This window comes from Lissotriton vulgaris, chromosome 1_1, assembly GCF_964263255.1.
Source record: "Lissotriton vulgaris chromosome 1_1, aLisVul1.2, whole genome shotgun sequence".
Lineage (NCBI taxonomy): Eukaryota > Metazoa > Chordata > Amphibia > Caudata > Salamandridae > Lissotriton > Lissotriton vulgaris.
In genome coordinates, this window is record NC_141685.1 from 763375558 (window position 1) to 763395915 (window position 20358).

A 20358-nucleotide genomic window follows, 5' to 3' on the forward strand; every position below is an offset into this window, starting at 1 on the left:
TACGAATATTTTTGGTCTTATCCAGATAAAATTTCAACACCCTCCTAACATCCAGGGAATGCAAAGACCTTTCCGCTGGAGATGAATGATTCTGAATAAACTTAGGCAAAGTTATGGTCTGGTTGACATGAAAATCTGAAATAACTTTGGGAAGAAATTTAGGGTGAGTACGCATAACAACCTTAGCAGCATGAAATACCGTATAAGGTTCTTGGCAACAACGCCTGAATTTCACTCACCCTGCGGGCCGATGTAATGGCCACGAGGAACGCCGCCTTCCAGGACAGGTGCTGCAGCGAAGCCTTATGAATAGGTTCAAAAGGCTCCTTCATCAATCTGGACAGCACCACATTCAATTTCCATGAAGGCGAAGGAAGCCGGACAGGAGGGAATACTTTCTTCAAGCCTTCCAAAAAATCTTTGATCACAGGGATCTGGAAGAAGGAAGTCTGTGAAGGGCATTTCCTGTAGGCAGTCAATGCAGCAAGATGAACCTTAATGGAATGAACATTAAGGCCAGACTGCGCCAAATGTAGAAGGGAAGGAAGAATGACGTCTTCCTTGCACGTCGTCGGGTCATAGTTCTTGGACTTGCACCAGATACAGAACCTTTTCCACTTGTAAGCATAGGAAGTCCGAGTGGAAGGTCGCTTAGCCTCCTTCAGTATGTCCATGCAATCTTCGAATAGATTTAAATGGCCATATTGCATCTCAGGAGCCATGCCGCAAAACTCAAAGACGAGAGGTTAGAGTGCAACATCTGCCCCCCAAACTTCGTGAGAAGGTCCGGCCTGCACGGCAGCCGTATGTGCGGAAGGAGAGACCGATGAAGCAGGTCCGTGAACCACCACTGCCTGGGCCATTCCGGGGCGATCAATATCATCCGCGCCCTGGACCGGGACAGCTTGAAGAGCACCGCCGGAATCAGGGGAATGGGTGGAAAAGCGTACAGAAAGCTGTTCGACCAGTTGATCCATAGCGCATTCCCCAGCGTCCCCTGCTGGTAGTACCTGGAGGCGAAGTCTCGGCATTTGCTGTTTTCGGCAGTGGCGAACAGATCCAAGTCTGGAGTCCCTCACCTTGCGAAGACTTCTCCTAGTACTTCGTCGTTTATGACCCATTCGTGGTTTTCCTGAATCAGTCTGCTCAGTGCGTCCGCCTGAACATTCTGCACACCTGGCAGTTGGGTAGCCGTTATAGTCAGTCCTCTGGCCAGAAGCCAGTGCCAGATCGCCTGCGCCTCCTGCGACAGAGTGCGTGATCTCGAGCCCTCCTGCTTGTTGAGGTAATATATCGTGGTCGTATTGTCCGTCTGTACAAGCAGAGAGTTGGTCTGAAAGGACGGATGAAAGGCCTTCAGTGCCAAGTGAACAGCTCTGAGTTCCAGGAAATTGATGTGATATGTGGACTTTATCGGGGACCACGTTTCTTGAAAGTCTCCGGCGTGCGCCCCCCAACCGTGGAGAGAAGCATCCGTCATGATAGTCTGAGTGGGAATGTCCTTGTGGATGGGAACCCCTCTGAGAAGATTCTTCGCTGAACACCACCACTTCAGAGACTGAAGAGCATGCAGAGACAGTCTTATCTTGTCGTCCCAAGACCCTCTCTTCTGATCCCACTGATCCTCCAAGCACTCCTGCAACAGTCTCATGTGCGGCCGTGCGTGTGGCGTTAGGAAGATACAAGAGGCCATCGATCCCAGTAGAGAAGACACCGTCCTCACTGTTGTAGATGGAGTGGTCATAAGAACCTGAGCCTTCCGAAGGAGCGATAACCGTCGCTCCTCCGAAGGAGACACGCTTGCTGATAGCGTATTGATGGTGGCTCCCAAGTACTGAATGCACTGGACCAGAGTCGGGACAGACTTAGACATGTTGATGTGCAACCCCAGCTTGTTCAGAGAACGCATGTCTTCTGGAAGTGTGCCTGAGCTTCAGAGAAAGAGGAGGCCTTGATCAACCAATCGTCCAGGTACAGGTAGACAAACACCTTATTCTTCCTTAGGTGTGCTGCTACCACTGCCATGCACTTCGAGAATGTTCTGGGCGCAGACTTCAGCTCGACTGGCAGTACTGTGTATTGATAATGATTGGTGCCGACTTGAAATCGCAGGAACTTCCTGTGTTTGTGTGCAATGGGCACATGTAAGTACGCATCCTGCAGGTCTATTGCACATAGCAAGTCTGATGCAACGACTGCATGCAAAACTTTTATCTGCAAATCCACTAGTTTGACTGTCGCAAGTCCAGAATGGGCCTGAACTCGTTCTTGTCCTTCTTGCGAACCAGGAAGAACCGGGAGTACAGACCTCTTCCTCTTTGAGACAGAGGTACGTCTTCTATCGCCCTTTTCCTTAACAGGATATCGGCCTCCGCCTGGAGCTCGAGCAGTTGAAACCGCGAGCTGACCGGAGGAATTGATGGAGGCGGGCTGATGAACTGAAGACTGTATCCATTGCAAACAATATTCAGCACCCACTTGTCCGGAGTAATTTTTCTCCACTCTGCCAGAAAAAATTGAACGCTTCCCCCCCCACCGGAGCGGGTAACGGATGTAGGGGAAGTAACCGCTCAGTGTCGAGACCCAGCCGGGCCCTTGTTTGCTGTAGAGGACTGCTGTCCCCCTCTACCCTTCAGGCGCTTCTGGAAGGGTCTCCGGAACTGCTGCTGTTGTTGCTGTCCCGAAGACGGACCTCGTCCTCTTCCCTGTGCACCGAACCGTCTCTGGAACGGGCGGTAGGCCTTCTTTTCTTTGGGCTTCTCCAAGCCCACAGCCGTCAGGGTGTCTGCCTCCGCCTTCATGCCATCTCATCATCTGCATGCTTTCCGAACAAGGTTTCCCCGGAAAAGGGCAGCTTGGCCACCCGCTGCTGGGCCTCCGGCTTGAGTGACGCGAGCCTGAGCCAAGCATGGCGCCGCTGGTTGATCCCATGACAGTACCCATGGGCAGCCAAAAGAGACCCGCTGTCGCGCTGATGACCTGGTTTGACACCAGCATCCCCTCTTAGAGGATCTCTTGGAAGTCCTCCCTCTTGTCTCGTGGCAGAAGTTCCGTGAACTGTTGCAGGGAGTCCCACAGGGCACGGTCATACCGCCCAAGCAACGCCGTATCGCTGGACGCCCTTATGGCCGTGGATGCAGTCCCACAAGCCTTCCTTCCAGCCGAGTCGATCCATCGGCTTTCCTTATCGGGCGGCACGGTGGAGGACGGGGAGGTAGAATGTAACCTCCTGGCCGCCGTCACTATAACAGAGTCAGGCACCGGATCTATCCGCAGAAAGGCCGTGTCCGAATCCAGGGCCCTGTACTTCTTCAGAAGTCGGAAGGGAGCGGCCTTCACCACCGCTGGCGTGAGGAACAGCTCCTCCGCAGGTTCTACCAAACCAGGCACTAGTGGCAGTAGAGGGCAAGACAAATGCTTCTTGTGAAACATTTCAAATATCACTGACGTCGTGGGTGTTGGAGCAGTCATGTGATTCCCAATTTTACAGCCCCACTCAGGAGAACCTCCTGGAACGTGCTGATGTCTTCCACCGGAGACACCCTTGTCCCTGGGAAGTCTGACAAGGTTGGTGAATAGGACTGGGTCCTGGAGGAGTCAGTGCGGGACCTAGATCCCCGCCTCTTATGGCGACGTCTTGATCTGGTGGAGGATCTACGTCGACTCCTCGATCTTCCTCTCCGTCCGGAGTGTGATCGAGACTTCCTTGGTCTTGGTTGATTCGCTGGTTCCACTGGAGCGGGCGACTTTGGTTTGGCCGGGGCCTTCGGCTTAGGGGTCCCCCTTGGGAGGGGTCGGAAGTCTGGGCAGTGAGACCGACCTCAGAGGGACCTGAGGCGGCTTTTCTGGCAACTGAGGTCGAGGTACAGGTTGCGGAAGTGGTGGCAAAGGAGGAGGAGAAGGGGCCCTCGGAGGGAGACCCCTCGGCAATGGAGGCGGGGTGTGTAACCGGCCTCTGTGACTGGGTATACACCGCGGAGTACACCGAGCCCGGTGATCCACCTTCCTTTCCAGCCTGGGGCGTTGGCGGACCTCCCATGGCGTCAGACCTCCTTCCACGTCTCTTCGGCGTCGAAGAACGGCGACCGGACGGCGAGCGTCGGTCCCTTGACGCCAAACGTCTCTCCCTCGACGGCGAGTGCCTTCACCTCGACGGCGACCTCGTCCGCCTCGACGGCGACCTCTTGCACCTCGACGGCGACCTCTTGCACCTCGACGGCGACCTCTTGCACCTCGACGGCGACCTTCTGCGCCTCGACGGCGATCTACTCCTCGACGACTAGGATCCCCTCGACGACGATCTTCTCCTTTTCGCCGACGCCGAACGGCGGTGTCGCCTCGACGGCGAGCGCCGATGCTGGGCCTTTCAACGTCGATCACTCGACGATGACTTCGACGAGGACGATGACGAAATCGTCACAGGAGCCTTCGACGGCGGTCTGTTCAATTCCTTCGACGTCGCTTCGCCCCAGACAACGGGGAACAGACTGTAGTCATCCCTCTCGACGCCGTAGTCGGTGCAATCGACCCAGACGGAGAATGGGGACGCTTGCTGGTCTTCCTGCCCCTGGGGAGTCCCCCAGAGGCCTCAGCACGGGCAGAGGAATCCCCTCCAGACCCACCTTGCGCCTTCAGCCTTCTTTCCTCAAGGCCCTGAAGCCTGATCTTCGTTCTGTCCTTCAGGGTCCTGCCAGAGAAGCCCTGACAAATCACACACTCCTCTGGGACATGGGAAGAGGGAAGGCAGAGGATACACACCTCATGGGGATCTGATTTGGCCTTCTTCCTGGAGCACTCCGGACATTTGTCAAATAATACAGGCATATTGGACATAAAAGGGTGCAATAAACCAAGAAGAAAAGCACCAAAGCACTTTAGAAAGCACTCAACTTGAAATAACAGTGAACAATCACCAATAAACCCTTGAAAAGGGAGAGCTCAATGCTCCAGGGTCCCTCTTGCAGGAGCCGGAAAAAAGAACTGAAAGAAAAAGCGACCTGCAGTGCATTCTGGGATACTGTGAAGTTCTGGAAAGTTCTCTTAAAGGCACAGTATCCTGTTCTGAGCCACATAATGGCAGCCTATGGGGCTTGTCTGTCCAGGTCTTCCTCTCTATCATTCCAGAGAGGTTTTTGCTGCTGAGGCAAGGGAAATCTGGACAGGCTTTGCTGTTTGTGGATTTTTGGTGGAATTTCTAGTTGAAGTACTGGACAGTGTAGCCTGGTTTTATAGGCTGCATTATCTGTCTTTAATTCTCTCTCAAGTGTCTGTCCAGTCCTGCATTTTTTCGACACTTTAAGAGATTATTTTTGATTGCTCCGGGGTCCACGCACATGGGCAGGACTATTCACTAGATTATGGCTATACACAGAGATCCCCTACTACAGAAGTATTCCATTATTACCTACATTTTTTAAGGGTCTCAGTGAGGAAATGATCTTCTGTGTGCAACATAACCTTGCAGTGCTCCGTTGCTTTTGGAAAGATGGCATAATTATGCCATTGTATCATAGGGTGTAGGGTCTGAAGGATTATCCCCTGATGAGCAAGCATAGGGTTTGGGTGATCTTGCAGGGCCTCCCGATCTGAAACAGACTGCGCAGAAGACAATGAATGTACTAGTGGTGGTGTGTGGGTTCCCTTGGTTTTTCTTTGGAGTTTGAAAATATCTAAATTCCGCAGAAATAGCTTAACCAAAAGAAGGATGTCATTTATTTTTTCATGGGGCTGAGGCTTAAGGCCATGCTAAGATCTGGTTGGAGACAGGGTTGGTATAAGTCCTCCTCTGCCGTGTATCTGGAGGATGCCCTATGTTGTCAGTAGAAAGGGGTTCTATTGGTGTTCAGCTTGATGCCAGCTTCGTGAGAGCCTTTGGAGTTCATTTCAGATCTGAGAAAAACGGAGCAGACTTTTGGCACTGAAGCTAGAGTCTCTGTGCCGAGGTTGTGGAACCCTGCCTTGAGACTTCCGTCTCTTCTGCCTCTGGTGGTGAAGGCCTGTTGAAAAGCCTTATGGAACAATTGGCTAAGCAGTCTGTCAAGGTTTATTTTTGGTTGGTTCGGAGCTTAAAGCATGGCTGTCATAGGTACATTCCTTGCCTTGTAGCAGACAATTTGATTGAGGTCAAACACCAGAGGGATTATCATCTGTATGTGATTTTCGTGTCTCCTTGACATCTTTGTCCTGGGTGTACGTTTCACTGATTACCCTGGACATGTCAGCTCAGAGTTCTTAGAGGACATCTATTCAGGGCTCCACTCCCCATAGGTTCCTGAAGTACCAGTGGCTTCACCGGTTTTACCGTTTGAGTAAGTACCCTAGACTTTCTAGACTTCCTTTTTGAACACTGGTGCTGGAGAGCTTCAGCACTGCATCCTGTAATGTGCCCACTGTCTACCTTTTCTGTGCTGGGTTTCTTGTACCAAAAACTTTGCAAACCTAACAGGCAGAATTGTCCTGATCCCACTGTGAACAGAGGTTGCAGACCCGATGCAGGTTTGAGCCAGAAATTTGATGAAGCAATTTGGACAACATTTAAAAGGTGTTTTCTCCATAACCTCTCCCACACAATTCAATCTCTTAGACAGCTTGTTCCGTTTGAGTTCCAAAGCACACTGTGGTCATATGCAACCTGCTGATGCAGTGTTTGTTCACACAATGAGCTCACATGGGAGTATTTGGCCATCTAGGTCAAAGATCTTTTTTGTGTGTTCTTGAGCAATTTTGCAGAGCACTCAAAAATACATCAGAATCAGGTGGAGAAAAACTAGGGCAGCTGCCCTATGGGGGTGTAAGAATGTTGCCCTCCTACATTTGCTGCCTCCTCTTTTTTCTTGCCGTGATGCTTTAATTTCATGTCACAGGCTAGGTGAGGCTTCACACCAGGCTAGGTTTGAAGTAAAGTGAGCATGTCTGGTTGGAAGAGCGTCTTTCAGCGTCCAAACAGACATGTGCACTTGAGACTTCTCCATATGTGCAGCGTGAACCGAGGGGTCCCTGCTGAAACTCTTCCTTCTCCTAAGGAGTGCTGGATTATCTTGCTCTAGCCAACCCTGGCACAACTCTCATGCTGTTTGAGAACACAAACAGCAAGAAAGCAACGTCTGGACTGGCTCAGTAGACGCAGGTAGGTCTCTATGCTAGTCATCCACACACAAGGCAGTCACTGCATGGCTTCTGAAGTCATGTAGAGGTTTGGCATTTTCTGTCCCTTGCTCTGTTCCCTCCGCATGCCCAGTGTCAGTAACGGCACAGCACACGAGGTAAGGAGAGGAAAATCGAACCAGAGAGTTCAATCAATCTGGGGTTTGTAAAGTGTGACTACTCACCCGTGAGTGTTTGAATGCACTGAGGGGAAAGGGTGCCAGCTTATCCGTCTGGGCTTGGAGGTTCAGTCGAAGAGCCAGGTCTTGAGATCCTTCCAGAATTTGGTCAGCAAAGGGGATTGCCGGAGGTGGAGGGGTAGGGTGTTCCAGGTCTTGGTGGCGAGGTAGGAGAAGGATCTTTCTCCGGTTCTGGTCTTGTGGATCAGTGGGAAGGTGGACATGGCAAGTTAGGCGGAGCGAAGTTGTCTGGCGGGTACGTGGAATGAGAGGCAGTAGTTCAGTTATGCCGGTTCTACGTTGTGGAGAGCTTTGTAGGCATGTGTGAGGATTTTAAAGGGGATTCTCTTGTTGACTGGGAGGCAGTGGAGTTGTTGGAGGTGTTCTGTGATGTGGCTGAGGCGGGGTAGGTCGAGGACCAGTCTGGCTGTGGCGCTTTAATCGTGTAGTTTCGGGAGCAGTTTCTGGGTGACGCCGGTGTAGTGCGCGTTGCCGTAGTCTAGTCTGCTGGTGATGAGCGTGGGTGAACGTCTTTCAAGATTCTGCGGGGATCCATCTGAATATCTTGAAGCAGGTGGAGCGCGTGGAAGCAGGATGAGGATACGGTGTTGATCTGGCAGTTCATTGTGAGCGAGGAGTCCATTATGATGCAGAGGTTACGTGTGTTGCCCATGGGTGGTGGAGTGGGAGGGATTCCCAGTGCAGCGGGCCACTCTGAGTCATCCCAGGCTGAGGGGGCCGGTCCAGGAGGAGTACTTCAGTCTTGTCAGAGTTGAGCGTGAGGCAGCTATCTTTTATCCAGGTGATAACGGCCTTCATTGCACCATGAAAGTAATTTGTATTATATAGCTCCATGTCGTGTGCCATGGATATGCAAGTGCTTACTTATTGTTAATTTACTTCTCTTTAACTTGCATTAAGACCCTATATGCTGCTACTCAAGGGTCCATTGGGCAGTTATTTTCAACACTGCTGTTTGAAACAATTACAACTGGCCAGAGTAGCCACGTAGTAGTTCAGCGGCGCCTGCAACTCTAGTATTTATGAAGCTTAAAATGTACTCTAGTTATGTTGGTAAGACAAAACACCAGAGTGGGGTTCTTCCCCAATGCAGATGGAAGTAGATTAAAAGGTCTCTGCTTACAGAGGCTAGGAGTGCATGTTACTCAATTAGTCTTGTTAATAATTCTGTGAACTTTAAGTGAGAATTTTAATGAGTTGTATTGCCATCTGCAAAGCTATCGCTGTGTAGTAGCATGCTCAATACATTGTTTTGACCATGACCTGGCATGCGGCAATTAAAGACGCTTTATCTCAATGGCTCCATCTCTTTTTTTCTCCTCTAATTTCCCCCTCTAATAAACCGAATGCCTAACAGCAGGGTAATCCCAAAATGAGTGAACCCGGCGTTAAACAGCTGAAACAAATCTTGTGGAACACACGGATCAGACTCGTTATCCCTCATGAGTTTCTGCTTATTTGTCTATTCAAAAACGTTTGTTATTTTGTTGTTCTTTGTGAATAAGGTGACAATTTTCAGCTGTGATTTTTCCAAGGTCAACAAGCCGGCCCAGATTTCTAATGACATTTTATTAGAGTATTGCTTTACATTTCATAGCGAAGTTTTAGTTCATAGTAAAGCTTGATAAAGAGGATAAACATCCGAGCCAGTTACGAAGAGCACAGCCGAATTAAAGAAACACATCGAACTACACTATCTAATATTTGCTGTTATAGGGAAAAACTAGCAGCATTGCAGACAACATTGCTAATTATTCCTTCTAAGTACCTTGATTCTTGTTCCTATAGATGGGTATAAATAGTTCTATCTTTTCCAGCTATCTGCACTACAATCGTGTTGGGTGTCTGGCCGTGAGTGTTTGTTCTGCAACCCTTCAGTGATTATCGCTGCTTTGCTTCCTGTTCTCTCATACCGCCACGAGACATGCAGTGTAGGCACAACACCAGCTACACTTCACCCACAGTACACACATCACCTGCTCAAAGCACCCACATTAAATATGGTGCGCATTCAGGAGAACGCCTCAGCGGGCAGGTTTTAAGGAAGAGGAAGAATGAGGTAGGACATGCCTGTGCATCACAAACTACACCCAGGGAATAATTTTACCAGAAATTGTATGACTGCAGGCGAGCACTTCACTTTAACTTGCATGAAGACAGCCCCGAGTGGTGCTAAAAATCTTACTTCAGCAGCGTTGCGTAGCAAACTTTAATCCTTGTTATGCAATAGAGCTGACAAAGAGCTCACGATTAGGAGTGTGTTTAAAAAACAAAAAAAAGTGTTATGACACTTTTTTCCCCTTTTTGGAGGACAGCTTTTTCTGCTATTTCTAAATGTGAGCAATACTACCAATTTGCCAAGAAGCATAAATGGCTATGTTTGAAGGGGCGGCTGGTGGTAGTGATGACACAAAGGCTCAGGCTGTAAACTTTGGCTATAAACTTGTCGAAAAATGTGCAGCCTTGCCTTTGATGCGCAGTAACATACGGGTTCAGGCTGAAAACTTTGCTGGATACATCCAAGCCTTGCTTTTAATGTGCAGTAAAATGCAGGCTCATGCTGATGATTTCTTTCCACTTAGGTTTTGTAAACTCTCTCGAACCCTGTTGGATACAAGCTCATCAGAAGAAATGTACGCTGGGATTTCCTTCATTGGACTTAACAGCCCAGTGTTTATGGTCTCTGAATTTATGTTCTGACAAATGGCTTTTGCAATCTGAATAAAACACAGCGGTTTGCTGAAAGCTGACACTCAAAATGACCACTTGTTCAGACATAACGAGGGGCCTGGAAACAGATTGTGGCTGGCTGCGTTTAGTGGGGTGCGTAGATAGTGGTGGGAATCATGAAGGGCTCAAGCTGTAGTGAGTAAATTTGGGGGCAGGAAATCCCAGCCTTACCTTTGATGTGCACTCTGATGTTGTAACACTGACCTGAAGTTTAGCAGATGTGCAGTCCACCTCGATTTTCCCCACACAACCTCCAACCATCATTTGTATAACTGCAGTGCTAGGATAGGGTGGCATGGCATTGCCAACAAGCTGTATTTTGGTCCACCGCTGGCACTGCAGCGATTGCAGGTTCCACATTCCTTCTGCAACTTACAAGCAATTATATAACACCTTCTAGAAATAAAATAGAAGTTCTATTTTATAAGGGTTCTATAATTGCTTGCAAGTTGCAGAAAGAATGCTGAACCTGCCCCCCATAGGTTAGCTGCACTTGTGACGTCCACATCATATTTCTTGCCTTGAAGGTGCCCTGCGTACAGAATGCCTCCTATGTGCTCAGAAGTACAAGCTTTCCCATAGCACTCAGAAAGTTTTGAAAATGTGCTGCTCTTTGACAAGCGTGATGTACACTGCAGCCGCAACAATACAGGGATGATGAGTAGTACCATGCAGTAAAATCAATTATTCCACGTAAATGAACAGCAGATGAGCATCTTCCATTCTGGGCCTGAGGATGGTGTTGTAAAGTGCAGCACTTACTCAGCATCGTCAGACTCTCAATGGATCTGGCGTGCCATAATTAAATGCTGCATTGCTGCTGGAACAATTGTCCAAGTGGGGGTGCTGCCATCTATGTTGCATAACTGAAATCGTAGGGATTGGGAAAAAGCCAAAGGTAGCACAATGCACAAGTGTCACAAATGAGCTACATCTGTTCATCAGGAACGTGATAAGGGTGTGGTATGTAAACTGGTGGTCATACAGTTTGCGGCATACTGTCACCAATATATTACTAAAGGATGGTGCAGTAGCACACTGTAATTGACAGACAGAACATTTTCATTGAAATGGGCATTACATTTTCACAATCATGCAATTCTACTGATTAGAAAACAATGATTTGCCCACCCGAACATCCCTTATGAGTCAGGCTCGCTCATTACACTCATCCATCACTTTTATGACCCATACCACTTTCAAATGTCCCCAGCCGCCACTGGAGAAAAAACACAATCTAAAGTTAAGTCTATGTTTTGGTGTGTTATCAGTTACACAGTAGGCCTGGGCAGTGAACTCTGCTCCGTTCGCAGAGTTTTCTGCACTTCGAGGAGCTCGCAGAGTGCAGAAAACTCAGCTTTGCGTAGTGCAGCAGAGTTTTTTCCCCCGCTCGTGATCGCCAACGGCAAGTTCGCTATCGCTTACTGTTCGCGAGCCCGAGCTGCCGCTCGGGTAGAATTTCTAACCGAGCGGTAGGAATACCAGTGCACTCTGTCACGTGGGAACTCCGCTGAGTTTTTTTGTAGCTTTGCGGAGTTCCAACTAGGAAAACTCTGCAAACTACGCCCAGGCCTGTTACACAGGCGAGATCACAGGCCACCTCGGAAATGAAACATTTATGTAGATGAAAACCACTTGCAACACTTGAGCAAAACACTAGATGGCAGGAGACTGCAAAACATGTGATCTGCAGCAGCACATACTGCAAACCAACGATTGAAGAAAGAAGGAATGGCTTTCTCAAAGACAGACTCTGAGGAAAATAATGCTGGGACTAACCGCTTCTCTTAAGGCTCCGAGTATTGAACAGATAAATAGTATATTTGTCATGAATACTGAATTCAAATTTTTGGTTTCAACATTCTTACCTTCGTTTATGTTGGAGTCATGAAACATGGTCTCAAAGGCCTGGTGAGTTTGAGCAAAGGTGGGTCTGTCTGAAGGGCTCCACTGCCAGCCTGCAGTGGGGAAAAAGACATTTCAAGCTAGAGCATGGATAAACTATACCAATGCAAAGGAGATCAAGCCTTCCAGAAAAAGACAGGCCTGAAAGAAAGTTACGAAAGTGTATGCAGCCTAATTACCCTGCAGTCGTTATACCTAAGTGGCCATGGGAGGAATCTGTTTATAAGGAGATGATCTCCTTAATGGGATGACAAAACCAGTCTTATCTAGCAGTATTTAAGGAACATGAACTTTTTTTTACACAATTCCAGGGTAACTGGAAATAAACTGGACAGGGCAAGAAAGAATAGTTCGAGAAGTACTGTCCTGCTCTCACAGCTGAAGGCAACAGAGTGACAAGTAAATATGTAACCAATGTGGCATAGAGTAAATCACAGCTTTTGAAGTGATTGGCACTCCTATAAAACACTGCTGCGTGGAGTAATGTAGTCATTTTAGGTTTAACTAAACCTCAATTTTCCTCTACTTTAAAGGAAGGGTATATTTTAATAAATGATGTTGGATAGCTGTTTGCAAGGGAGGAGGGAACAAAAATGGTGAAATATTCCAGATCCCATTACAACCACCATAGTGTAACGTAGCCCATCATTACCCTCAATGCCCCAACCACCATTCTAGCAGTAAAACCTTAGAAGTATCTAAAACACTCACATGCTCTCATGAGCTCATAGACCTTTGGGGGACATCCCTCAGGCTGCTCCATCCGGTACCCTTTCTCCAGAAGATCATAGACCTGAGACAAATCTATGCCAGGATATGGTGACATCCCATAAGTGGCGATTTCCCAGAGCAGCACTCCAAAGGCTATGGAAAGAAAGGGCAGTAGAGTTAGGACAAGTCCCTACTGCAATGGAGCCTTGAACCAATCATAAAGGGGTATGTCCAAAACCCCCCACAATACCTGGACTCTAAATATTCAAATCATAAACATGTTATTCAGTGGGATTAAATGCAAAATTACTTTCTTCTACCGTGAAAAAATTAATTTAGCACTGGGACATCACCAGCAATCAACTTTTTATTTAATAGATTTCTGTGTTGTATTTCCCACTTCACAGAACCAGTCCCTGGAGCACTTTTTTCAAAGAATATTAAAGAAAACAACATAAAACACCATTGCATCCAACCATTAATTCAAAGCCAAGACCCAATATATCCTGTTGTTGTATTTCTAACTTATTAGTTTCAGCATGTGCATGGGTGTTGGCTGAGGCGGCTTGTCACTTTATCCCCTGGTGCCCGTCGCTTGAGAGGCATGTGATGGTCATTAATTATATACATTTTTTGTGATTTTAAGGATTGATTCGACATTTAAGACACACTGAATTGCCTGGCCCTGGTTTTGAACTATGGTGTAAGGCTGTGCGAATGGATTGGTGTAGAATATATTTTTTACAGAACAATCTATTCTGATTAATAGGTACTTCGATCTTCCCAAGTCCTGAAGAGGCCTATAAACAGAGTGTGGCCGAAACACTAACAATATTTTTTAGAGGAGCCATTTGTATAATTTTCAAGAACAAAATAATTATATGGACATGAAGTAATGAGTGCAACCATGCATTGTTAGAAATACAAGGAAGATTTAAAACAGAATATATTGGGTCTAGGTTTGGAATTAATGGGTGGATGGTGTTTTTTGGTGTTTTCTTACACAATTTTTTACTTTTGAAAAAGAGCTCCAGGGACTGGTTGTGAGAAGTGGGAGATACTACGCAGAAATCTATTGAATAAAATGTTGAATGTGTTTGATGCTCATGTCCGGTGTTTTTTTAACTTTTGCACGGTGGTAGAAATTAATTTTGCAAGGCTGATTTGCATATGGCCATGTCTGAACTGGGGTGTTGTGGAGTGCAAAAAACGATGGATTTAGGCCCAGATCTCTATACTGGGGGTGAATGTATGACATTGTTCTGCATTCTGTCCATCAACTGTTTTGCATTTGTCACCCCGAGTGGGATGGGTATGCTCACACGCGAGTCCCATGCTCTCCACACCACTGGAGTCAAGCTATCCTGGCTGAAGACGTCTGATAGCCAGAAACTGGTCCTAGGATGCTTGATTCCGGTCCAGGAAAGACATGGCTTGGCAGTTCGGGCTGGACTGTTCCCATGAGGCACAGGGTCAAGGCTGATTTGCATATGGTCATGTCTGAACTGGGGTGGTGTGCAAAAAAACGATGGATTTAGGCCCAGATCTCTGTACTGGGGTGAATGTATGACATTGTTCTGCATTCTGTCCATCAACTGTTGGTTTTGCAGTGAGTCCGCCTTGGTTTACCAATCACAGGACATGGACTTATATAAACATGCATGAAAAACACATTTGTAAAGGACGAGTTACTTATTTTCGGCAACGCCTTATGTGGTAGAGAGAAGATCTAACTGCAGATTCCTTACTTTTGAATTTCCCATGAATCAGGCTGGATCCAGAAGACTTTTGTTCGAGCAATACCCTTGCGCGCGCTAGGTTGCGTCACCTTTATAGGCTCTAACTCAGCGTGCTGACATCAGCTACTTTTCATGACTTACCACGGCAGGAGCGCAGAGCCATGTAGTGCACTGACATTGGTGTGTTTAGAAAAACCAGTGCCCTGAAGGGAAACAGCCCTGACCCTAAACACCTGTCTGCAGTGCGGGGAGAATCGGTGGGGCAATAAGGAATCTGCGGCTAGATCATGTCTCTACCAGATAAGGCGTTACCAACGGTATGTTACTTCTCCATTTGACAGTAAAATCTAGCCGCAGTTTCCTTACCTTAGTTTAGATACCCAAGCAATACCACCCTTGGAGACAGGACAAGGTGAGATAAGGAAGGACAGAGTGGCCAATTAGCCTTCCTTTCGGACTTGACTGTCCAGGCAGTAGTGCTCGGTAAACATGTGCAGGCATGCCCATTTTGCTTCTTGACAAATGATTAGGACTGGAACTCGTGTTGCAATGCCATGGTAGGAGCCTTAGCTCTTGTGGAATAAGCCTTTAAACCTTCGGGATGCCGCTTTTTGGCTAGAGTATAGCAACTTTTGATGCAGAGGACGACCCTTCCCGAAATAGTCCTATTCTGCACCACACAACCTTTCTTTGTATCCAACGTACCCCACGAAGAGTTGGTCGTCCACCCAGAACTCTTTGGAGCCGGAAAGGTATAACAGCGCTCTTCTTTCGTTCCAGATGGTAGAGTCGCTCCTCTTCTTTACAGGAGTGCGGAGGAGTGCGAAAAGTGGACAAGGTGGCTGATTGCCCACATGGAATGGTGTTACCACTTTCGATAAGAAAGAGGCCTTAGTGAGAAGCACCAACTTTCAGGGAAGAGGGTCAGGTAAGGAAGCTTGGATGATAAATCCTGCAATTCGGTTACCCTCCTGGAAGAAGTTAATGCCACTAAAAAGGCTGTTTTGATGGTAAGCAGCTGATTATGGCACACATCAGGAAGGTGAAAACCAAAAAGATCCCACTAAGTCATTATGAAAGGGGCAGGTGGGAACATATGCACAAGTTACTACTTGTGTAACGATATATCTGTAAGAGACATTAGTTAGTGATAGATTCCTTACCTTAGAATATCCCCAGGCGTCAGACTGGATCCGGAAATTCTTGCGTAGCAATACCCCTGCGCGCTGGTAGGCGTCGTCTGCGGCTCCGCGTCCGTCGTCGGCGTCGTGAGCGCCGGGATGACGTCGTCGGAGTATATAGACGGCGCCCATGCGCGCTGACGTCAGTTCTGATAACACAGCTTTTCCGCGCCAGATACGCAGAGCCATGATAGAACTAACACTGGTGCCATGAAACTAGGGCCCTGAAAGGGGATGACCTTAACCCTAAATATCGGTTCGCAGAACGGGGAGGATGGGAGGGCGGTAAGGAATCTATCACTAACTAATGTCTCTTACAGATATATCGTTACACAAGTAGTAACTTGTGCATCTGAAAGAGACACGTTAGTGATAGATTCCTTACCTTAGAATAGATACCCCAGCAATACCAACCCCGGTGGTGGGTCTGCGAACCAATATCACACCAGAAAGTCCTGGAGGACGGAACGGCCAAAGAAGCCATCCCTCCGGACTTGACTGTCCAGGCAGTAGTGTCTCGCGAACGTGTGCAGCGAGGCCCACGTGGCTGCCTGACAGATGTCCTGCAGGGGGACACCGCGGCCCAGGGCAGTTGTCGTTGCCGTGGCCCGAGTGGAGTGAGCCCGCAATCCAGCCGGGGGCTCCTTCCTCGCCATGGAGTAGCATGCTTGGATGCACAAGATGATCCACCTAGAGATGGTCCTCTTGTGTACAGCCTTTCTCTTCTTCGCGCCCACGTAACCAACGAAGAGTTGGTCATCCACCCGGAATTGGCGAGTGCGGTCTAGGTAGTAGGAGAGCGCACGTTTTGGATCCAGACGGTGGAGCCTCTCCTCCTCTTTCGAGGGATGCGGAGGCGGAAAGAAGGTGGGCAAGGTGATGGACTGCCCGATGTGGAAGGCCGTGACAACCTTGGGCAGAAAGGAAGGACGTGTACGTAACACCACCTTATCAGGATGAACAGACAGGAAAGGTGGAGAAGAAGAAAGAGCCTGGAGCTCACTCACCCTCCTGGCAGAGGTGATGGCAACCAGGAAGGCCGTCTTTAGAGTAAGGAGACGAAGAGGGCAGTTATGAAGTGGCTCAAAAGGAGCACACATCAGATAGGTGAGAACCAGATTCAAGTCCCACTGGGGCATCACGAAGGGAACAGGAGGGAACATGTGTGTGATGCCCTTCAGAAATCTACTCACAATAGGGGACTTGAATAAAGAGGGTTGATCTGGTAGCCTTAAGAAGGCGGAAAGAGCAGAAAGGTACCCCTTAAGAGTGCCCAGAGCAGAGCCCTGCTGGGCAAGGGAAAGAAGGAATAGAAGAACCTCAGAGAGAGGGGCATTGAGGGGATCCACAGCCTTTGCTGTGCACCATGCCACAAATCTGTTCCACCGGCAGGCGTATACCGACTTTGTGGAGGGACGCCTGGCTGCCAGAATGATATCACAGACTTCGGGAGGCAAGTCAAATGGCCTCAACTGCCGCCGCTCAATCTCCAAGCTTGTAGGTGGAGACTGGACAGGTTCGGGTGCAGGACCGTCCCCTGCTGCTGCGACAGAAGGTCCTCCCGAAGAGGCAGACGAATCGGGGGATCGACTGACATGCTGAGTAGCTCGGGATACCAGTATCTTCGTGCCCAGTCCGGAGCCACAAGGACGACCTGGGCCCGGTCGCGCCTGATCTTCTTCAGCACTCTGGGCAGAAGTGGTATAGGCGGAAAGGCGTACAACAGACCGCAGCTCCAACGCGCAGAACTGCTGACATTGCGCGTTCTCTTCTGTGGCGAATAGATCTAACCAAGGCTCTCCCCACTGTCGAAAGAGACCTTGCGCCACGTCCGAGTTCAGACGCCATTCGTGATCCATCATCCACCGGCGGCTGAGTTCGTCCGCCCTGGCATTCAGAGAGCCTGCCAGGTGTTGAACCACCAGGGTCACGCCCTGATGTTCCAGCCACTGCCAGAGGCGCAGAGCCTCCTAGGCAAAGGGTCCACGACCCCACACCGCCCTGTTTGTTGCAGTACCACATGGCGGTGGTGTTGTCGGTGAACACTTGCACCACGCTCCCCCTGACAGAGGGGAGGAATGCCTTCAGTGCAAGACGAATCGCCCGCAGCTCCAGAAGGTTGATGTGGAGCCGGGACTCCGCCGGAGACCAGAGGCCTCTGATCTCCACCTCCCCCATGTGGCCTCCCCAGCCCTGGAGGGACGCGTCCGTCACAACTACGTGCTCCGGCTGGGGTAGGGAGAGGGGTCTGCCACTGACCCAGTCGCGGTCCGTGAGCCACCACTGCAGTTGCTTCGCAGTGCCCTCCGAGATCAGGACATGATCGGACAGGTTGCCCTGATGCTGGGCCCACTGAAACTTCAGGTCCCACTGCAGAGCCCGCATCCGCCACCTGGCGTGACGCACCAGAAGGATGCAGGAGGCCATCAGTCCCAGAAGCCGCAGCGTCAACCTGACCGAGACCCGGGATAACGGCCTGAAGACAGGAATCAGAGCCTGAATATCCCGAACCCGCTGTTCGGGTGGGTAAACCCGAAACTGCGCCGAGTCGAGAACCGCTCCGATGAAAAGGAGCTTCTGAGAGGGACACAGGTGTGACTTCGGCACATTGATGGAGAACCCCAGCAAGTGCAGGAGGTCGGCCGTAGTCTGGAGGTGGCTGACGACTGTCTGGGGCGAGCCCGCCTTCAACAACCAGTCGTCGAGGTAGGGGAAGACTGACACCCCTTGCCTGCGCAGATGGGCTGCGACCACCGCCATCACCTTCGTGAACACCCGTGGGGCGCTGGTAAGGCCGAAGGGGAGCACGGTAAACTGAAAGTGCTCTAGGCCTACCGTGAACCGCAGGTAACGCCGGTGGGCCGGCAGGACGGGGATGTGGAAATAGGCGTCCTGCAAGTCCAACGCTACCATCCAGTCTCCTGGGTCCAGAGCAGCCAGGACCTGAGCCAAAGTGAGCATCTTGAACTTCTCCGTACGGAGGAAGCCGTTGACGTTCCGCAGATCCAAGATAGGGCGTAGGCCCCCTTTGCCCTTCTTGGGTACCAGAAAGTAGTGGGAGTAACAGCCACGTCCTACTTCTGGCCCAGGAACGCGCTCGATGGCCCTCTTGGCCAAGAGGGCCGAAACTTCCTCTTGCAGAAGTTGCAAGTGATCCCCCGACACACGGTGGTATTGAGGTGGCATGGATGGAGGGGAAGACTCGAAGGGGAGGGAGAAACCCCTTCGGACAATTTGCAGCACCCACCTGTCCGAAGTGACTGTATGCCAGTGGGAGAGGTGATGGCGAACCCTGCCTCCCACAGGCGTCACATGGGCCTGAAAACTCGGACTAGGAAGGTTTTGAGGCGGGGGCTGCTGAGGGAGGTGTGGACTGGCCTCGCCGCTGACCCCGACCACCGCCGCGGCGGTTCCCACGACCGCCACCGCGCTGCTGGACATTTTGCGGCGTGTGGCTGGCGGTCCGTGGTGGGGCGCCCCTTCCGTGGCCACGAAAGGAGCGAAAGGCACCCGATTGCTGGCGTGGGGCCGTAAGGCCCAAGGACTTGGCCGTGGCCCTGGAGTCCTTGAAACGTTCCAGCGCATGGTCTGCCTTGTCGCCGAAGAGGCGACGGCCATCAAACGGCATGTCCAGGAGGGTGGCCTGGACATCGGCCGAGAAGTTGGCGGACCTCAACCAGGCGTGGCGTCGAACCGCCACCGTCGTTGCCATCGCCCTGCCCAGTGAGTCCGTGGTATCCAGCCCACACCGGATAGAAAAACGTGCCGCATCTCGGCCGTCCGCAAGGGTTTGGCTGAGTTTAGCCCTGACCTCCTCAGGGCATTGTGGCAGCACCTCCGCAACCGTGTCCCACAGAGTGTGGGTGTAGCGGCCCAAGAGACAGTTGGTGTTCACTGACCGTAGCCCTAGGCTCACAGACGAGAAGACCTTCTTCCCGAACTGCTCATATCTCTTGGATTCCCTGTCGGGCGGGGCCGACGGGAATGCGGTCTGGGAGTTGGAGGCCTGGATGACCAGACTCTCGGGGGTGGGGTGGGTGGACAAAAAGCAAGGGTCGCCCGGTGCCGGGCGGTAGCGTCTGGCCACGTTCCTGTCCACAGGGGGGCCTGTGGCGGGCTTGGACCAAGTGCCCAGAAGAACGTCACACAAGGCCTCGTTGAACGGCAGGAGGGGCTCCGCGGAGCCGGACTGCTGTTTGAGGACCTCAGTGAGGAGATTAGTCCTCACGGCCGCGACGGGGAGCTGAAGGTTTAAGGCCTTAGCCGCCTTCGTCAACACTACACTGTAAGCAGAACCCGCCTCCAAAGCCACAGTCGGGGGCGACGTAAATCCAGTGTCTGGCGAGGTGTCAATACCACTGGCCTCCCCAAGCTCATATGTCCAGTCCTGATGTGACTGGCAATCACGTGCCAGAGGGTCCTCGGACCCCTCCCATTGCTCCTCGTCACCCGGCTCCTGGAGACCAGGATTAACAGCCAGGGCCTCCTCGTGGAGATAGAAGTCTCCAAAGGCCGACGGAATCGGCGCCCAGCGGCGCCCCTCCGACTCCTGAGTAGGACCGTAGGAAGCATTGGGGTCGGCAACCACATCGGCTGCCGGGGACGACACCTGAAGGGACGGCGCCGGCGAGGTCGTAAGGTCGACCGGCGGGGTCCCGGATCCGGAGCCGGATCCAGCAAGGTCGCGCGGCGCCGGGACCGAAGTCGCCAGCGGCGCCGGGCCCGAAGCACCCGACGTCGTCGGGGCCG

The 20358-nt window shown here is 50.6% G+C and overlaps 1 protein-coding gene across 4 annotated transcripts in view; it reads right to left on the minus strand.

Annotated features, from left to right (window-relative positions):
* The window catches only part of ABL2 (ABL proto-oncogene 2, non-receptor tyrosine kinase), a 403452-nt gene that overhangs the window by 54784 nt on the left and 328310 nt on the right, over positions 1–20358 (minus strand). For all 4 annotated transcript variants that reach the window (XM_086955801.1, XM_086955815.1, XM_086955807.1 and 1 more), the window contains exons 8-9: positions 12690–12842; positions 11942–12031 (exon numbers count right to left, since the gene is read on the minus strand). In XM_086955801.1, coding sequence (XP_086811927.1) covers positions 11942–12031; positions 12690–12842 — 243 coding nt within the window. The remainder of the gene's footprint in view (positions 1–11941; positions 12032–12689; positions 12843–20358) is intronic.